The sequence below is a fragment of the Tursiops truncatus genome, chromosome 9 (genome assembly GCF_011762595.2).
Source record: "Tursiops truncatus isolate mTurTru1 chromosome 9, mTurTru1.mat.Y, whole genome shotgun sequence".
NCBI lineage: Eukaryota > Metazoa > Chordata > Mammalia > Artiodactyla > Delphinidae > Tursiops > Tursiops truncatus.
In genome coordinates this window covers 56091494-56112372 of record NC_047042.1, presented here as the reverse complement: position 1 = coordinate 56112372, position 20879 = coordinate 56091494, and the positions used below count along the sequence as shown (strand labels likewise).

Sequence of the window (20879 nt, the reverse complement as noted above, 5' to 3'; positions counted from 1 at the left end):
TTTAGAGAACTTAAAATTTTCACCTCACTGTTTTTGTAGGTCAGCAGTTTGGAAACAGCTTAGCTGTGCGATTTCTAGCTGAAACTTAGGGTTGTGTGTAAGTCAGGGAAAACATGACTTGGGCTGGAATATTTGAATCCAAAATGGCCTGCTGACAGGACTGAAGGTTGGTACTGGCTATTTCCTTTACCCATAGTGAAGCAACAAAAGAATCTTCAAAATACAACCACTGTTTTTGTAAGTTATCGTGTGATCACAGTGTGGGAGGGGAGGGTTTTACTCACATGACGACCAAAAAGCACGATATTGGGAGCCATCTTGGGGGATGGCTCCCATACCTGGAGTGTTTTCCTCTTTGGTAAAAGCTTTTGAAATTGGATCTTCTGTGTGGTTTTCAGTATTGCGATTAAGTGCATGAGTATGTTAAAGTTGGTCTGAAGTGATTCTTAATATTTAAAAGTACTGAGGCAATTAAGGGAGGCTTTAAAAGAATCGTGTCTTGGTTCCTTAGTAATGACAATTACTAGTTCAAACGTATGGATATGTGGTGCCTTTGCAGAAGGTAGAAAACATCACTAATCTCAGTATACCCAAAGTGCGTGTGTACATTGTGGCTTAGTTATATTTTAAATCAGTCTAAAGTTCGGAACAAATATTCTCAGATGGTATACCCAATGATTTTTTTTTTTTGGCGGTACGCGGGCCTCTCACTGTTGCAGCCTCTCCCGTTGCGGAGCACAGGCTCCGGACGCGCAGGCTCAGCGGCCATGGCTCACGGCCCCAGCCGCTCCGCAGCATGTGGGATCTTCCCGGACCGGGGCACGAACCCGTGTCCCCTGCATCGGCAGGCGGACTCTCAACCACTGCGCCACCAGGGAAGTCCCCCTACCCAATGATTCTAATGCTGCTCTGCTATTACTGCAACTAAACTATTTAAGTGAAAAATATTTAAATTATTAAGCACTAATATGTACTCCATAGGATGACTTTGTTCACTTTGTTGTTCTGGCAGCTGGGCTGACTTCTTAACTGCTCCTGTATTCTAAAGGTCAGTGCTGAACTGGAGCCAGCCTAGAAATGGAACCCAGATATCCAAATCATATTGAGCACACGTTGCTTGAAGATTACACGCAATAGTTCTATTTCCCTGTGACGATTTCATCATGGCCTGTTGTTAGCTACGAAAAGTAAATAAGGTTTTAATAGGAAAAGGACAAATGAGATGCTGAGAGCCTGTCGGAACCAGATTTCACTTTTAATTCTCAACTGATAGGGATGATTTCAGGAATAACAGTATTTTCTATAGGTAAGGAAGGTAAGACTGCTTTTATGTTGGGAGTAGCAAAAAATGTAAGTTTGGGCCAGTCCACTGAAATCAGGAGGGAAAATGATGCCTAGCAAAAAACATGCTTCAAAGAGGCCGAAGGCCAGTTATACAGACTACCAGATTTACAGGTGTAAACACTGCTGATCTTACCTAGTTCTGTGGGTCCTTTTGCGGCTACAGTCTGTATTTAAACCCCCAAACAAATACTTAGAGACACTTGGGAACTTAAGTTTATCATCCCCCTAACCTTGATTGATGGAACTGTTTCTCAATTCAAGTAAGTCTTGACTGTTTATCCATGTCTTGTTCAGATTAGCTGAAGAGTGATTTCACTATTTAAGGAATGGGTCAGATAGCTAACAGCTGTTCAACAGTCAGTAAAATTAAAATGCATATGGCTTCCATTAGAACTTGACATTTTGATCTGTTTATAAAAGCTTGAGAATCAAAATTTCTCAACATTCCACCTATTCCTTTCAACTGATAAAACCTGGCTTTTTTTTTTTTGAAGACTACTGAACTAGCAGAATATTCAATCTTGGTGTATCTTAATCTGTAAGTAGGGAGCTTAGGCTAAAATAGTGGTGTGAAAATTTCACTGCTGACATCAGTGATGGAAAGCAGTGTGGTATTTGTTCAAAGGGACTGTCCAGAAACTAGACTATGGCAAATGAGATGAAACTGGCTGGTGAAAGCTGCATTCGTTGACCTTTGGTCACTAGTGCACCAAATACCTCATGGATCTTAAATTTTCAGTTGCTGCGAATGTTTTGAATCCCAGCTGTCTCTGCTGTGCGCCTCTTTTTTGCCCGTTTGATGTTCTGGATATTTTCAGGGATTGGGGAGAATGCTGAGCCTGACAAGAGCAAGCACTGAAATTGAGCAAATTGGGATACCTGCAGTTTCAAAACTTATAATTGGTTGTGGCATTTTACATTGTATGTAGACTTGAAAGAATGTGCCTTGAAGCTCTGTATTTAAGAAGCTAAGATATCTGAGGTGGGCTCCCTTGCAAAAAGCCAGCCTGTCACCATTGAAAAAGTGGTTATTGCACAAAACTGGTCAGAAGAGCGAAACTTGCATCTAGAAGCATTTTGCTACTACGTGGGGCTTGGAACAAATTGCTAGCTCCAATTTAAAGTATAAAGGTTTACTATAAAAACCCACACCCTGCATTTCTGTAACCCAAAATAACTTTGACTTGTGACATTTACGTTTTGGGGCAGTTATAACCGCAGAAAACATCTGACAACCTTGATTCTAATTTTGATATTAGACTATTCATGTTAATGTTCTCAAACCGTGACAGGGCAGTTGTCTTCAGAAAATTCTTGAGGTTTCATTTCAAGTGCCATTCCTATTGTCCTTTTTATCAAATGGCTGTCTTTTTGCCTCTGAATATCTTTCATTTTGCTTCAGTATTTTCATTTCTTTACAAAGTCTGTGCTTATCATCCCTTAGTGGTGGTCTGAGTTCTTGTAGGGCCTCCTGTACATTTTTGATTAAATAGGGTTTTTTTTTGGTGTGAGCTGTCAGTGTTCTAGATGTGGAGCTATCCCTACAGGCTGGCTTTTACTGTCAGGGAATTAGTCCTATTTTTGTATATGCAGGCAACTCTAGTTATGGGAGGCAGGGAGGCTCTTTGTCTTCAGGTGTTAAAGCCTAATGCAGTAATATTTTAAAGCTTCAGTTTGTTTTGTTTGGGCATCCTGGTGTAGAGCTTGGTCTATTTCATGTCATGTTTTATGTGTTAGGTCTAAGGGGGGGTGGGATTTCACTTGTCAGTTCAGTGTTGACTATATTCGGTTTGACTTGAGTCTGATCAATTTGTGTAGTTTTTAAAATTTAACACTGCTGCCTGATTTGCTAGATATTCACCTGTGTTTTTAAATGTGGGTATTTTGGAAGAGAAGTTTGCTTAGAATTTCTGTATAAAAGGGGAAAGTTAGTACTTTATAAAATCAAATACAAAATTTATTTCCACAGAAAAAGCAACATAAGTTTTCATCAATTAAGCTAAAACAGTTCTTGAAAACTCTAAATGAAAATATTTTAAATCATAAAAACATGTTTTGAAATGTGTTTGCTCTCTTTGAAGGGACCATCACGTCACCCTATTTCTACATTAGTTCATGAAACAGGCCCCCAAGTCTGATATTGAAGTCCTAAACTGGTCCATATAAGCTTCAAAATGTAGCCTTAACTGAGTGATTCAAGTAGCAGTAGATAACACTTGAGCTAAACTTCGAAGCAGATTCAATGGTTTTTGATCAGTTTCTGAACATTACGACTTTATGCGTATGGATGGAATCCATCTTCAATTTCTTCTCTCACTTTTTCGTTTTCCTTTTTGGTTTTCCTTTTTTTGGCCTGGGGTCACCAATTCCTTGGGTACAATCAAAACACTTCCATCACGGCTGCACTGAAGAGCATACTGGTTTGGATTGACTGGCCTACCTTCATCATCTCTTAACCTACTAAAAACATCATGATAGAGATCGTGCAGTTTCTGTTTCATTATATTTATAGCTTTGTGACACTGGGATCGCTCTCTCTTAAGGGTTTCCTTCTTTGCTTGCAAGTTACATACGTCATCTTCCAGATTCAAAATTACATCCAGTTTGCGCCTACGGCAGTTCTGAGCAGCAACTTTATTCTTCCCTCTTCGTCTAATATCACGGATGAGCGACACTTGAAAATCTGTCAGATAGTACCTGCTTAGCATGCTGTTGAAAGAATCTACAGGCATCTGGACAATTTCATCCACAGAAAAAGGGATGTGCAGAGCTTTAGCACGCCGTTCATCACGGCTTAAGTTTCTGTCTGTGTCATTGAGGTACCCACGCCTTATTTTCTGTGACTTGCCAGGCCATGAAAAAGATTCATAAGTGGATTCTAGTGCACTTGGCTGTAAGTGGTAAGTGTGGTTATGTAATACAGGTTGAAATGCAAAGTCCCCATGAAAATGAGAATCACTTCTGTGATCCATGTGACAAAGTTTAGTGGGCTCTGGGTAGTAGCCTCCTACAGCCCCTTCTAAGTCACGGTGGGAAAGAGATTCACTACTAGAAAGTGAAGCACCTTCACATATAGAGTGCGAGGAGTTAGACTTGGTGACAGAAGTGCTATTGTGGCTTGAGTTTAAGGAAAGCCCAGAATCAGAATCTGGTTCTTCAAAAAGCTGAGAAATTTCCATTGGATCAAAACCTTCTTCTGTGGCCAAAGACATTAAATTTATCTCATCAAATATGTTTACATCAAGGTCATACAGAAGGTCTTGGTTTGTTAGGTCCCTCACCTGATTGTCAAATGGAAGAAATCCTGTCAAATTAGTTCCAGAAAGGGTCTGTTCAGGATTGGTAAGAGGAGAATTTAACTGCAGAAATAGTTCTTGTGGCTGTGAAGTCCTTGCTAGTGGATCCCTTCTAAATGTATTGTCAGGACACAACAACATGGCCTCATGGAGATTTACATCGTGACTTACAGCCTGGCTATAATTTCCATTATAATGTGTAGGAGAATTCATGCCATCATTGATACTTCCTGGGAGAGGACTGTCTCCCAGTGAGATGCCCTGAAAAAGGAAAGGAAAAAAGAGCACTATAAATAACATAAAACTATTTTAGTAGCAGTTCTAGTACCTAATACAGTACTTGTTCTTCTCGTGTTAATTCCTCTATGTAAGTAAGGATATGCTGTTGGCTACGAATAACTTCCCTTAGTTAAATAATGCAGGCAATAGAATACATGATGTGAGCCCAGGTGAGAATATGCTATGTCAGGAAAGACCTGTTCTTTGAAGATCATGAGAAATTAGAAAGATTTATGTTAATGTGAAAGCAGGTCTTGTTCAAAAATTCTAATACCTTACTAGTGAAACAGTCTTAACTGCAGGGAGAGAGGTATCTAAAAGCAAATTGGACCAGCATAAAGTGTAATGCTGCCAGAAAAACTAAGGTGTGCCTTAGTTTGTCAAGTTGTGTACTGCCGTTTTGATTCAATATGGATTTTATGAATTTGATTATATCTTTGTGATTATTTGGAAGGGGGAACTATACATATTTGGCTAATTCTCCAAAGAAGTGTTTCTATAAGAAGTAAATCTTAAGTCTGTGCTTAAATAATGCACTAGAAACCGTTATCTAAGTATTAGTTTAAACTGCTGTGTATCCTAGGTAATAAGGTTGTGTTTATTCACAGAGAGAGGTCACTGCAGATATTTTTCCTGCAAGGATAAAAGCCAAGATTCCCATTACCTCCAGTGGATTTTCAGGCTGTGATGAAAGCAACTGAAATAAGTCTTCCAGAGAGAAAACTGTGTCTGTTCCATTTCGATGTATCTAGAAAAAGAAGGTGCATCGTTCACTTAAATTAAGACTGAAGTGGTTGACTCGGGCTTTTAGGCTTAATCTGGAAAGGGTAACCAGGTGTTATATCCATGCTGGATTTTTATCTCTAGTTTTAAATTTTTACGTTCTATTCCTTTTTTAGTACTCAGTATTTTAACATCCTGCTGTAAACAACCTTTTAACTTGATGACTTCTCCATTCTTGCCCTAACCGTTCTTCATCTTATGTCTTTAGCTTATATCTTAGTTCCACCTTATTTGTCCCTCTCCAGCCAACTTTCCAAATTGATTACAAGATATTTAGAGTTACCAAAATTCTATCAACTTGTTATTGCTTTGTCTCCTGCCTTAAGGGTTTAAGTTTGTTGAAATAATTACTTTGATAGTTCTCTAGAGTGTCTCCAGGAACTCTTTAGTCTTTGTAACCTGGAATTATTTTGCCTTCATGCTTAAGTGATAGTTTATCTCTCACGCTTAATGTTTTCCCTCAGCCCTGTCTTATGGCATTTATTACTAATATGCTATCGGTCTGTCATTTTACAACAGCTAATCTTTTTTTCCCTTGGGTAGTTTTAAAGATTTTTTTCTTAGTCTTTGTTGCCCTGCCATTTCACTGTGATATGTCTGGGATTTAACTTACTTACTCTGCTTGGGACTCTGTATTCCTCTAATCTGAGACATAAGATCATTTTAATTTTGGATATATTCTGCCATAAACTCTGAATACTGCTTCTCCTTCATACTTCCCTGCCTCTCCTGGGACTCCTATTAGAAATAATTTAGATTTTCATATTCTATCACTTTTTTCTTTCTTTATGTAAAGGTGAGCTTGTCTTTGAGAACAGTTTCTATAGCAATGACACATACCAAGGGTTAGTATGAACTAGGTTTTATACTTTCCTCTGCAAGGACCAGTTTTTGTATCATTTTCTAGACCTTTTCTTGACTCAGGATTCCTAATGGTGATGGTAGTCGGAATCCACACCATTTAGTGTTCTGATTTCTAAAGGTTGGATGGACAGCTTCCTTGCTCTGTCTCCTCGCTGGTGGCTAGGATTGTTCTATTCCTCATTTCCTGAACCAGAAAAGGCTTTAAACATTGAGCTTTAAAGCAGGGAACTCTCCAACTCCAGCCTCTGTCATGGCATCTGGATACAGTTCAGCCTTGGGTGCCTGATTGTCTTAAATTCTGGATTTGAGTTCCCTCTTTGCTGCTTGTATCTGTAGAGTTCTGTGTCTTGCTTTTGAGTTCACTTATACATTTGCAGATACTATCCATTCTGTCTTATCCAGGATTTGTGCATCTGATGTGTCAAAGGGATGTCTTTACATGTTAGCAAGTTCAAACTCCTGACTTGTGCTGTGTGTAACTCCCATCCCCAACTTTTTACTTTAGGGGTTTCTCTGTCTGCAAAATACCTTGGGTTCTATGAAGCCATGTTTTCAAGGCTTCTATTTCTATGGATGCTATAGGACTTACTTAAGGTAAACTGGTGAATAATAAGATTTCTTGTTCTTCTTTAACTGGCAAATGACACATTCTTAGTGGGTAGCAGACTTCTTCACCAGTTGGATTATTTAAAATGATTCCTAGTTAAGAAATTTCATAAACCTGATTCATCAGTCCTGGCTAGCCATTGACCAAAATCTGCCTGATGGTCACAAGTGTGAGAATGAATAACAACACCACCACAAATCTGCATTCCTGCAAAAACAAATCTTAACTGTAGGTAAATAACACTTTGTAGAAAAGAAACCCGAAACCCTTAATATGCAGAATATGATGTATGAAGATCATTCTGCTTAAAATGAATTATGGACTTATCCTTAGCTAGTCAAAGATGTGTTTTATTTAGATACCTGTTTTCCTCTTCAGTGCCCCTGGAGATAGAGGTCTGAGGAGCTAGCCCCCTGGGTGATCCACAGGAGACAGAGGCAAGAGATGGGAGGGTGCAAGGTGTGACAGAGTCCCTTAGACACCTCATCGAGCTGTATTTCTCCCCAGGTTCCTTTCTGCTCTTGAGGGTGGTATTGGCTGTGTTGGCTTCAGGTAACTGCTAGTCCATGGGGGGGCCTCCCTCTTCCTTTGTGTTTCCCTTAAACCTGCCTTCACCTCTTAAAAAAAATCTCATTCACTTCTCTTCAGAATCTCACGGGCTGATGCCTTCTACTTGAGGGCTTTAACTACGGACAGCATTCTGTTTGCAGTCATCCTCCTTCCTAAATCTTCACATAAAATACAAACAGTTCTATTTTTCGTCAAGAATTCACTGCATTTTGAACAGAGATCACTAGGAGTTTATACCTTTTAAAAGATGAAGCAATATATAAATTCAACTTGTCTTTAGTGAGAGGAAAGTATCTTCAGAGCAGTATATATATATTCCTATATATACTGTGTATTTTACTTCATTAACAGCTAGCCAAGTCCAGGCTTGCAGTGGGGCTAGAAAGAACTTACTGTTAAAGAGTGAATTATGTCAGTCATCCTAGGTATTTTCAAATGCTAGTGATTCACTTTGGTCACAGACAACTCCCTCCTAAGTAACATATCTCAGTAAGAGAGCAGACGCGTTGTTAGACGCTTCTACAAGAAATGTGTGTAATTGTCATGTCATGTTCTAAGTGATGTGTTTCTAGAAGGTTTTGTTCAAATTGATGTTTGTCTCAAGTCAAATTTTAAATTCTGAGGAAAGCTCCCTACTTCATCTATCTCTTCATTATTATTTAACGAGTGCCTGTTACCTAGCAGTGATAGTAACTACCTTAGTTACTATAGGTAATTCTAGAGAACACAGTTGCTATTTTTCTGGGAAGTCTGGTGAAGGGGTGTAATTGCAAAGACATACCCAAGAGAAAAATGAACCAAGAGCATAAATCTATACACAGTGAAGTGGTAAAGAGACTGGTAAAAAAAACATCTTTTGCCTCAAAAAAGATAACTTGGGAGGCATTCAGGAAAGTGAGCTGAAATGTCTCCTTCAAAACAAATATGGTTCTTTCAGTGTTCACTGGCACTGATGTGTGTGTATAAGCAGGTGGTAAAGCCACAGGAAGGTACATGAATTACAAGGAAAACACAAGGCCTGGGGAGAACAACAGTGGGTAAGAGCAGAGGCAGATGGAAACACCTGCATTTCACAGTGAAATGCCAGGCCGCAATGGGATCCTCAACTGTAGGTCATAAAACAGCCTGAGAGGTAAAGTGAAAATGGGAGGGTTCCTTGGGGTGAGCTCCCCACTGTGAGACTAGCAAAAAGGGACTTAGAAACCACATAGAAACATGGTGTGTTTAGGGAACACAGCAGATATGCATCCAGAGCTTGCCTGAAAAATGAGGGCAAGAGGCCAAGCAAGGGCTTGTTAGAGAAGTGATTGGACTGATAAAGGAGGTGAGGTGCAGGTTTCCAGGACCAGCACGTGGTTGAGAGGCCACCTGGAGGTGGAGGTGTATGTGTCCTTGTGAAGAGAAGGGCAGGTGAAGGACTCCCAGCTGGGCGGTGGGGTCTCCAAAGAACCTGTGAAGTGAAAGAGCCCATCCAACAGAGAAGCAGTTTTAAATAACATCCTACAGTCCAGGGAAAACAGTTTCAGGCTGGCACCAGTCAAGGAACACCTTTCCTAAGCTCCTACCACCCATCACACCCTCAGCTCCAAGACGGCTGGCTGTACAAGCAAGGGAGGAAAAACGGGGGAAAAAGAGAAGCTGGCCACACACACCCCTTTCCACTCAGCCAGGCTTTGAGGCTGCAGCAGGGATAGGAGGGGAAAAACTAAATTTCAGTTCAGTTTTTGAGAATTAACACTGGCTATATTTATCAACTGCTGCACTGGGATGACACGAGAAAAATTTTTGTCTGATTATCTAGAAGTCACAGGGTCTGTCCCAGGTTTCACCCAGCGTGTAGGGGAAGAACTAGTTCCCTAGAACAGCTTAGAACAGGCTGGAGGGGGTGGGGGCGTGGTGGGTGGGCAAAGGGAGCAGAGCTGTTTTCTGACTCCACTGTCAATCATGTGATGTTCGGTGTGATGTTACATAGGTAATAAGGCTACAATGATGGTGGGCTGTCTGAGAAGGGCCAAGGCATGGCCCAAATGCCACCTGGGGCAGTTCAGGGCTGAGAGAGACCCATCAGGGCAAGAAAAACCTGCAAGGGTGCCAGGGGAAGTGTCAAGTGGCTAAAGGTCTGTGGAACCTCCAGACCCGTCTGGAGCATTTGTTTGCCAGGCTTGTGGGCTAGGACCTCAGCAGGGCTGAGCAGAATTATGTTCCAGGTGAAAGGAGGGAGGAAGCACAGGCTACAGGAAGAATCCCTCCCTTCAGCCTAGCTTCTGGAGTTAATCTTTCTACACACCCTTTTCACTGCTGATGAGTGTGGTCATAGAGAGGAGCCAAGGAGGTTATCCTACTCGGCCTGGTCAAAGATGCAAAGTGGGCTCCTGGACTGCCCCTTCAGCATGGCATACCAGGAGACTAAGTGAGGACTTGCGCCCGAGTCCCAGCTGACTGAGGGTGATATGCCTGCAGGGGCCAACCTGGCTGCTTCTGCAAATGGTTGGTTGGTTGGTTGAGGATTCCTGGGTTCAGGATGCCAGCCATCTCTTTATCCCTTGCAAACACAGCAAAACCTGCTAGCAAGTTTCTGGATGGGGTCTGTGAGTTTAACCAGATACAATGTTCTGTGGACTGATTCCTTCGTCAACCAAATAAGCACATCCACAGTTTTAAAAAAACATGTATTTTCATATATCAGGTTTACTTAACGGTAAGGCACACATACACAAAATTCATTCTCAACACAAACTATCAAAAGCCGTAAAATCTACCTTAAAGCCAAAATGGTACGGCCAGGATATTCTAACTTGCTTACCTCGTTTCTAGGTTCAGAGGTCTTTTCTGCCTCCCAGGCAGGTTTATCTGCTACTTTATTTTCTTCATTCTTCTGCTGTAGTGATTTCTCCCTCTGGGTTGATGCTCTTTGCTCATTTTCCTCATGCTGGGAACTGTGATCCACAGCTCTTAGTACCTCATTCTCCTATAAAAGGACCCCAAAATGTGCTAAGTACAAATCCGCATTTCATCAATTAAGTCAGATCTTTAAAACCGTTGTGTACTTAACTGCTCAGTGATCAGGAAAACCCACAAGTCAAAAGCTACATTATCAAACATTTAATTCTGAAACAGAGGTCAGTTTTGTGTCCTGTCCTTTTTAAGAACTCACTGTGAGACAGGCTGTTCTGATCTGGATAATTAAAATTATATGCATTTATAAAGCCCCTGGACTTCAGGGTGGGTTAGAAGAGCTGACTTCACTTTATACATTTCTGTACTGTTTGAATATTTTACAACAAACATGTATTTCTTTTACAATCAGGAAAAGTAAATATATTTTTATTTTGAAAAAATAAAGTTTAACAATAAAGCTTAAACTAGCATCTCTGATATTTTCAACTATGCTTATTTACGCAGATGAGTCCTTCCACCTTTAACTGAGGAGACAAAAGGCAAGAGAATTTTTCTGAACATTCAAATAGTTATCATTTAGCATATACTGTATATTCTGATACTTTCAATTATATTAAAAGTTCTCTGTATAATGTTTCCCCTATAACATAACATCAAGGCCTCTTAAATCCTTTCAAAGGATCTATTTTTAATTTCTTCCAGCAACAAAACACACTGGACTAATAACTCAAGGACAGCACCACTGCCCCCCACTCTAAACCACAGAAATGTTCATCTTAAAAACAAAAAAGTGAAGGTCAAAGAAATGGAAATCCACAGATGCCAGAAACAAGGAGAGAAATCAAAGCAAGAGCAGAAAAGGAAGTTGATGTGCTGGTGGCCCACTTGGTTTTACTTGCTTCTCTGTTCACTGTACCAAACTATACAACAAACTCAGCCTCCCTCTTGACACTGTGGATGCTAGTCTTCCTGCCTCAAATGATCTCTCCGTTCAAGTACTTGATCACAAGGAGCTCGTGTGCTCAAGAACATTGCTTCTGCTGCCCTATCCTCTTTTCTGCGTCAAGTTGTTTCTTGTCTATCAGCTAATTCCCATCAGCCTACTAACACACTAACACCTCCCATCTTGAAAAGTTCCTCCCTTGGTCCCACATTACTCTTTAGATCCCATCCCATTTTTCTGCTCCTCCGGAGAGCAAAATCCTCTAAAGAGTCATCCGGACTCTGCATTCTCTCTTGAACCTATTTCAGTGAGGGTTTGTCTCCACCCCTCTACTGAAGCAGCATATCAGAGTCCCGCAAGGCTACAGTTCTCCGTCTTCAACCTATTTGACCCATCAGCAACATTTCACTGAGTTTACTCCCTTTTTCTGGAAACAGGTTCTTCACCTGGCATCCAAGTACCTTCTCTCTCTACTCTCCTGTCTCACCGACTACTTCTCCTTTGCTGATTCTTCATCTTCACCATATAAACATGGCAAATGCCCCAACGCTCAGCCTCAGGCACAGCAAGCACTCTCTCAACTTCCTCCCCCATTTCCCCGTTCCTGCTGCTTGTAAGGTGCTCCCTCTGCTCACCTCCCCCCATCTCTACCCCTCCCAGCGCCCCGGCCCCCCTTCCTTCAGGTCCCTATTCAAATATCACCATCTCACTTTTCTTTCCTAAGTACTCTATAAAAAAGCACACCCCTCCCATTAATATCAGTCTCTTTTATCTTGCTTTATTTTTTTCCCATAGCATTTAGCGCCAGCTGATATATTTGTTGTCTATCCGACTAGTATGCAAATTCCCTGAGGGCAGGGACTCTGTCTGCTTGGTTCTTGCTGTATGCCCACTGCCTACCCCTGAGCCTGACACACAGTAGACCCTTAGTAACAGCTGTTGAATAGATGAACTCCCAAACACAACACCCTAAGACTTTGGTAGGGATCTGATTTCTGATGGGTGAGATACCACAGTCTTGCTCTTTCCTGCAATTAAAACACTGATTCCTATCTAAATTCAGGGAAGAAAGGAAAAGGTAGACTGGTCACCACTCTTTAACCTCAGTCTTTTGCCAAGGGAAGGTTTCTTTTGTTAAACCTTAAGAAAATCTAACTCAAAATTCTAGATTCCTGAGGCAGCTAACTTTGTTTACAAATAAATTTGCTGTTGGTGGGCACTGGAGCTGCTTATCTCTAATTCACATGATCTATTTTAGAGCCATGAAGCAGGGTCCTCTTAATCTGTAATATTTGAGTTAACACATGTGGAGACACACATGAACTTGCAAACATAATGTTATCTTTAACAATATATAAATAAACAATAACAGAGGGAACAGGTGGCTAATACACAACTAGATCAAGCCCATAAGGAAACTGATCAAAACTTTTAGAGTGTATGAGAGTTTGGTAACAAACGTATGTAAGATGGGCCTGCCTAAAAACTCGGGAAGAGGAGAACGGAAGGTAGAGAAATTCTGTACGACTACAAATCACATGGCAAGAAGCAGTTAAAGGACTTGCCTGGTGGCACAGTGGTAAAGAATCCGCCTGCCAATGCAGGGGACACGGGTTCGAGCCCTGGTCTAGGAAGATCCCACATGCCACGGAACAACTAAGACTGTGCGCCACAACTACTGAGCCTGCGCTCTAGAGCCCGTGAGCCACAACTACTGAAGCCCGCACACCCTAAAGCCTGCACACCGCAACTAGTGTCCCCATGCACCGCAACTGCTGAAGCCAACATGCCTAGAGCCCATGCTCCACACCAAGAGAAGCCACTGCAGAATAAGAAGCCCACGCACCACAATGAACAGTAGCAGCCCCCGCTCACTACAGCTAGAGAGAAAAGCTGGCGCGCAGCAACAAAGGCCCAACGCAGCCAAAAAATAAATTAAAAAAAAAAATCATAAATGAACGCTAAAATTAGGGAATAAAAATTTGATGAAAATAAGATAAACAGTCTCAAAGCGTCACTCCACAGATTACTTTTTAAACACAAAGAAAAAGATAATAACACTTTAGGAGAAACCTGGCAAACACCATCTAAACCAAGTGGTCAAATCTATCATCACAATATGGCGATAAACCAAGATGCCTCCTGATACGATATGAAGGATACAATACCACGTCTGTAGTATTCATCATCTCAATGTAATGAGGAAACATCAGATAAATCAAAATTGGGAGCCACTTTACAAAATAACTGATTGATGCTCTTCCAAAACTTAAAGGTAAAGAACTGAAATACCTTTTCCAAATTAAAGATGACTTACGAGATTTGAGAACTAAACGCAATGTGTGATCCTGGGTTAGATGCAGACCCAGGAGAAAAAGTAGTTTACACAGGACGTTACTGGGGCAATAGATAAAATCTGAATATGGACAACAGATTATAGTCTTAAGCTTATATTAAATTTTCCTGATTTTGATTAATTGGTTATAGAAAAAATCATTTTGTAGGAAATACTATACACAATAGCTTCAATTCATCCTTAAATGTTTCAGAATGAAATAATTATATGTGTATAGAGATGTAATTATAAATAGGTAAACGGGGCAAAATGTAAACAATAGGTAAATCTAAGTAAGGGATATATACTATTCTTGCAACTTTGAAGTTTGAAATTATATCTGATTAAAGCTATCCCCAAAATCCCTACATAGCAAAATCACTTTGGCCAGGGCAACAGCAAAAGGTAGACTCAGGAAAACTATTCTTCCATTATAATTTCTGTTCATCTTTATTTTTCCCCCAAAGTATATATAGTCATAACAACTGCTTTACTAATTATTTTCACCTCTTCCTTCCCAACATTTAAATTTATTTCATTTTCTTGTCTAGTTGCTTTGATCATGCTTCCAGAATACTCTTCAACAACAATGGTGATACCTGACGTAAAAGAGAACACTCTTCGCCCCTCTATTCTCAATAGTCTACTACTTCACTATTTCACTTCTGACACCGGATGTGTGGGTCTTCCATACACCTAGCAATTCTGTGACATCAGCTGGGTGTCCTATAATTTAACTCAGTTCTGACACCATCTAATTGGGGATAATATCAGATCCCACAGCTTAAGGGCTCGGTCTCAAAGACGCCACCTCCCCCTTCAGAGGTCAATTCCAAGTCCAGGTTGTCACCTGTGCCTCCCACCAAGTGCCTATAAATAAAAGGTCCCCACAATCCCTCCTCCTCCAGTTTAATTTGCTAGAGTGGCCCACAGATCTCAGGAAAACAGTTTACTTACTAGATTACCATCTTATTACAAAAGGACAAAACTCAGGAACAAACAGATGCCTAAGAGCAAGGATTGTAGGAAGGGGCACAGAGCCTCCATGCCTTGCACCACTCTTCCAGCACCTCCACGTGTTCCCCAACCTGAAAGATCTCCAAACCCCACCCTTCCGGTTTTTTATGGAGGCTTCATTACACAGGCATGGTTGATCAAATCATTGGCCATTAGTGACTCAGTCTTCAGTTGCTTCCCCAGAGGTCTGGGAGGTGGGGTTTAAAATTCCAACCCTCTCATCACTTGGTTGGTTCCCCTGGCAACCAGCCCCCATCCTTAGGGGGCTCTCCAAAAGTCACCTCATTAACATAAGTCAGGTGTGGTTAGAAGGGGCATGTTATGAATAGGAAGACACTCCTTTCACTTTTATGGCTCTGGAGCTATTTCAGGAACTGAGGACTGAAAGACCAAATATTGTAAAAAAAGTTGCTCCCATTGCTCTTAATGCTTAGGAAATTCCAAGGTCTTTGATAGCTCTGCCAAATGGGGACTGGGGGGGAGATGAGGACCAGATACACACTAAATCACATTACCACACCTGACATTCTTTATTTTTATTTTAATGTTTCACCAATAAGGATAACATGCAGTTTTATTTGAGATTCAACAGTCTTTTTTAAAGTCGTTCATTCAATCAATACATATTAAGTGCCAAATATTGGGTTGGCCAAAAAGTTTGTTCGGGTTTTTTGTAAGATGTTATGGAAAAATCCAAATAAATTTTTTGGCCAACCCAATACTATGCTATTGATAGATGCTGGGGATACAATAGTGAAAAAAGAATTCTAGACTGCCCCTTCAGAGCTTACATTCTAAAGGGAGAGGGAGCTCAAAATACAAGTGAACTAAGAAAATTTGCAAGTTATGGCAAGTGAAAGAGAGAAGAGGGGGCCCTCCTTTAAAAGACTGGTTAGGGAAAGCCTCTCAGGGGAGGTGATATTTTAGCTGAGATCTAAAAAAAGAGAAAGAGCTGTGTACAGAGGAGAGAAATGAATACATTCCTGTTACCATAACGTATTTGATTAGTTTCTTAATGATGGATATTTAGATGTTTCCAGTCATTTCTTTAAAAAAAAAAGATACTAAAATATCCTCACACATACTACTTTGCACTCATGTGCAAGTAGAATAAATTCCTAGAATGTATGCTAGGTCAACAGATAACTTGCATTTTTCATTTGATGGAATGTTTGTGGTAACTTACAATAATCCTACCAACAAAAGTGCCAGTGTGATAGATGAAAACTGGCATCTCGCTGTAGTTTTAATTTCTATTTCTCTTATTATGAATGAGGTTGAACATCTTTCACAAGTTTGAAAGCATTTTTATTTCCTTTTCTGTGAACTATTTGTGGTCTTTTCCATTTTCCTATCCGGGTCTTAGTCTTGATCAGTAGTAGCTTAAAATTTTTACTCATCTTCTCCCATTCAGTCTCCGATCGATGCACATATGAAACAAGTGGTGACTATGAAGACAGCAGGGGAGAGAATGCCTGAGTACGCCTAAGGATGGAGGCATGAGGAGCAAAAGGGCCAAGGAAGGAAAGTCACAGTCAGAGCAGGAATCTGAGCTTCCTCTGCAGCCACACAGCAAGGGGCAGAAGAGGCAGCGTGAGAGCTGGGGTGAGTCACCCCAGTGCTGAAAGCCTGGTTTCAGAAGAGGGCCCTTTCTGACACTCCAAGCGTCCGTGAATAAGTGGCTATATGATATATCACCCAAACCAGCCCATTTCTGAGAAGGTAAGAGGGTGCTATTAACAATTAAGCTGGACAACAGGCATAAGCCAAGACTGTCCCAATGGCCACCCTACCTACAAGGGCACAGGGGAAGAAGACCGCGTGACTGTCAAGAATCTTGGTGGAAGAATAAAAAGCACTGACTGAATGCCAAAGCCCTGGGGAAGACAGATACTTTAACTTGCACAGCCTTAGTTATTCAGTGAGTATTTTTTTTAGCTAGTCCTTCACTTATTCATTCAACAATCATTTACTGAGAGCCTACTATAAAGCCAACAGAAACAGGTGTAGTAAGAAGTGACGGACGAGAATTTCCCCAGGTCAGCGTAACGCACATGGTGCTGTGCAACCCAGACGGCCCTCAGCTGGGCCTTTACGGAATGCCTCACCTACCCAGGGCCACACACTTCCCAAGGCACCCACATCCAAGGACTGAGCGGGGAGGGCCCAAAGGCCTGGCCACCTCGGCCCATCACGGGATAACTGTGATATGCCACTTTAGCCCCAGAGCTCCTGGCTTTGTCAGCCTGCTCCGCAGCTTCACTTCTGCCTCTGTCCAATGTGCTTTCTTATACTTCCTTCCACAGCTGTAAATCCCAAAGGTATTCCCTTAGAAACATCCTGCCCACTAAACTTGGGCTCAGAGTCCCCTTCCCAGAGAACCCAATTTGTGACAGTCAGTAATCTGCAGAGGGGAGAGGGGTGCAGACACCAGGATCTCAAGGCAGGGAGGGGTGGAGGGTCCAACATTATAATATTTCTCTTTAGAAAGTGAAAACGGCCTATTGCACTTATAGTATAATTTGCACAGTCTGCAAGGCCCCACGAAAGCCTTGCGGCTAGGAAGGCTCAGGTCCAAAACAGGCTGAGTAAAAGAGGCCCAGCTATGTGACCTTGGGCCATTCTGACCCTCAGTTTCCTTGTCTGTGATGTGAAAGGGTAATATTTCTAATTCACATTTTAAGGAATTCGTTGAGAAAAAGCATTTTATACATTTTAAGATGCTGTATAGACATTAATCACTACTCCTTTCTACTGCTTTTTGATTCTGAAGAGTTGCAATTAATGACTAACTGGTGACAACTCAATCAAAACCCCAAGAGAAAGTGAGTCCAGCCCTTAGTAGCCAGTAATTACGACCTCTTTGCTCTCTTCTTTTCCTGTCTTCCTCAACTCAGTGACATGGAGCTGAAATAGACGGTGCATGTGTTTTATTAGCACTGTTGTAAATACTGGAGATTTATGGCCCATGCCCTTAAAGAATGGGTTAGCTAAACCCATTATTAGGTTACTTTTTATTTGTGTGTAGGTAGGTGATTTTTACTCTCGTGGGGCTGGGACTCAATTAAAAAAAAAAGGAGAGAAGAAAGTTTCCACGCTCACCACAGGAAGCCATCATAAACTTGTGAGCTGGGGTGCTTCATCACAACTAAACACCCAGGGACTTGTACTGAACTGGCAGCTGCTGGTAAGGCAGGCCCTGCCCACCACAGCCCTGGCTGTTGGGAGCTGACCCACCCCATCCTCTGCATGGATACAGAACCTTCTCAGTTTGGGCCCCTTAGCTAAAACTGGGTTCTTCTGTCTCTAAAATCCCATGGCTTCTAGGGTTTCTCCTAAGACATTTCTTCTACTCTACGTAAAATTACAATTATTTGGGTCTCTTCTTTCCTACTGGGCTGTAAACAGCTTTAAAATTTTTTTATTTTATTGGGTTGGCCAAAAAGTTCATTTGGTTTTAGGTAAAAATAACACACACTTCATTTTCACCAAGAACTTTATCGAACATATTCATTAACCAAACGAACTTTTTGGCCAACCCAATATATTATAGTTGATTAACAATGTTGTGTTCATTTCAGGTGTACAGCAGAGTGATTCAGTTATACATATACATGTATCTATTCTTTTTCAAATTCTTTTCCCACTTAGGTTACTACAGAATATTAAGCAGAGCTCCCTGTGCTATACAGTAGGTCCTCGTTGGTCATCTATTTAAAATATAGCAGGGTGCACATGTCAATCCCAAACTCCCTAACTATGCCTCCCCCCACCCTTCCCCCCTGGTAACCAGGGCTGGAAACTTCTGACACCTGTCCTGCAGCTGTGAACTCACCTTTGCCACCAACACAGGGAGCAGAGCTGAGCCTGGCATGAAGGTTTTCTGAGACAATGAAGGTAGTGGGAAGGTGAAGAAAGAAGCAAAGCTGGGCTTTTCTGCTGTCTTTGCTAAGTCTCTGAAGCTCCTGATAACTGACAACATGATTTCTGAGTCTGTACTTACTCTACTGTATTGGGACCTGAATAGTATGATGGAGAATTTGACCCTGAAAACACTCTTTGTGAACAGTCCCAGCTGGCTTAGCTGGGCCTTTCATTTAGTCATCTGGGGTAGGAAGGACTGAGACCTGCTGTGACCTTCAGGGCTGGATGAACCTTCAAAGACAAACAACAGTGCGGGGCCTATGAGAAGGATGACATCAGAGGGACAGGGGTGAAGGCCAAAGAATTCTCAGGCCCATCTCTAGGCTGGAGGCAAGCTAGAGTCATCAGGTCTAGAGAGAAGCAAGGAGCCAGGTAAAGAGAGAGTGTGACCTGTTTGGCCCGGGTGGTATCTAGCAGCAGTTTATAATAATTAGAGCTCACACTTACTGAGCACTCACTGTGGGCCAGGCAACACATACATGATCTCACTTAAGTTGCTTGGCATCCCTGTAAGGTAGGTACTGCTGTTATGTCCTCTTACAAAGGAGGAAACTGAGGTACAGAGAGGTTAAGCAACTTGCTTTACGTCACAGAGCTAGTAAGTGACAGGACCAGGGTTTGGCTGCAGGTGTTTTTACTTGATAGCCAGTGCTTGGACACTGTACTGATTCTTGTTTGCCCCTCCAGGTCCCCGCGTGTACCCCAGAAGCTGACCCCTGCGAACTCCGGGGCTCCCAGCAAGTTTCACCAATGGGAGGCTGCAGCAGGACACTGGAGGGGGCTGGGGAGAGGGGGGAGAAGCCCGGGCATTCCTCCCCGTATGCCGGGCTCCGGTAGTCACCGGGTGTCCCAACATCCCGGTCCGCTCCTGTGAGGAGTCATTCACTGAAGACTCTTCATTTGAGCCACTGGGGTGAAGCGTGCCTTCAGCGGGGATGCCGACTGCACAACCACCCATGCTGGCTCCCACTTGCTTCACACAGTTGAGAACAGCAGAGGTGGGAAGAGCTCATGCCGCCCAAATAAAGCAAGTTCCTCTCTGTCTGAATAGCACCTCATCAGGCAGAACAGCTAGCAACAGTGCAAGGGCGCTGATCTTACTTGGATTGCGGGTCCAACAAACCAATTGAGAAAAAACGTATCATGAGATAATTGGGGTTAAATACCGACTGGATATTTGGTGATAACAATTTTTTGTTGTCTTTTTTAGATGTGGTAATGGCATTGTGGTGATGTTTAGAAGAGTCCTTATATTTTAGGGATATACACTAAAATATTTGTAAAAGATTTTGGGAGTTGATGAAGGTTGTGGGAAGAGTGAGAGAGGAACAAAACCAGGCTTTCCTCTTCTCTTGGCTAAGTGCCTGCAAAGAGCTGGTATAAGAATCACAAGAAATGATGTCTGGGACTTGTTTCAAAATAACGGGGGGAGGGCCGGGGGAGTGACGATGAGCTAAGACTGTTAAGCTGGTGACAGGGATGGGACTCCATTATCCAATCTCCATTCTCTCCCCTTATTATATGTGCTGGAAACTTTCCACCATAACATGTGATATAGACTAAACTCACTTCTGAAGGTCCCTGGAGAAGACAGGGAGGCAGCTAGAAAACTGGCAGGCGTCCTCCACGTGGTCGAAACAGCCATGCAATGTGACTGCCCACCAGGAGAAGCTGGGTATGAAAATAACCAGTTTCTAAACAGGAGCCTCAACACCTAGGACACAAGGGCGTGAACGCCAACCTGCAGGCTTTGATTTTAAAAGGAGCTGCTTCTCCTGCAAGTCACCCCTGGTGCAGGCTGAGGGACCGGGAGAGGGTGGGGCAGGGGAGCAACAGAGATTCACTTATGATTCATTTAAGGCTAGATTACTCCAGCAGGCAGGACAGGACAACTGGCTTTCAAAATGCATGATGTTTTTGTATTTTCTTTATAATAGAAAATTTCAAGCACATAAAATAAACAGAAAGCAGAATACAGTAAGCCCTCCAGGTGCCCATCACACCCAGTGGCAACAATTA

At 42.0% G+C, this 20879-nt stretch overlaps 1 protein-coding gene across 1 annotated transcript in view; it reads right to left on the bottom strand.

The window, feature by feature from the left end:
• Window positions 1–3276: 3276 nt before the first annotated feature.
• NFE2L3 (NFE2 like bZIP transcription factor 3) overlaps window positions 3277–20879 on the bottom strand; it is a 31153-nt gene continuing 13550 nt past the window's right edge. The window contains exons 2-4 of the mRNA XM_019926629.3: window positions 10547–10711; window positions 5584–5667; window positions 3277–4901 (exon numbers count right to left, since the gene is read on the bottom strand). Of these exons, the coding sequence (XP_019782188.2) occupies window positions 3645–4901; window positions 5584–5667; window positions 10547–10711 (1506 nt within the window). The 3' untranslated portion in view covers window positions 3277–3644. The remainder of the gene's footprint in view (window positions 4902–5583; window positions 5668–10546; window positions 10712–20879) is intronic.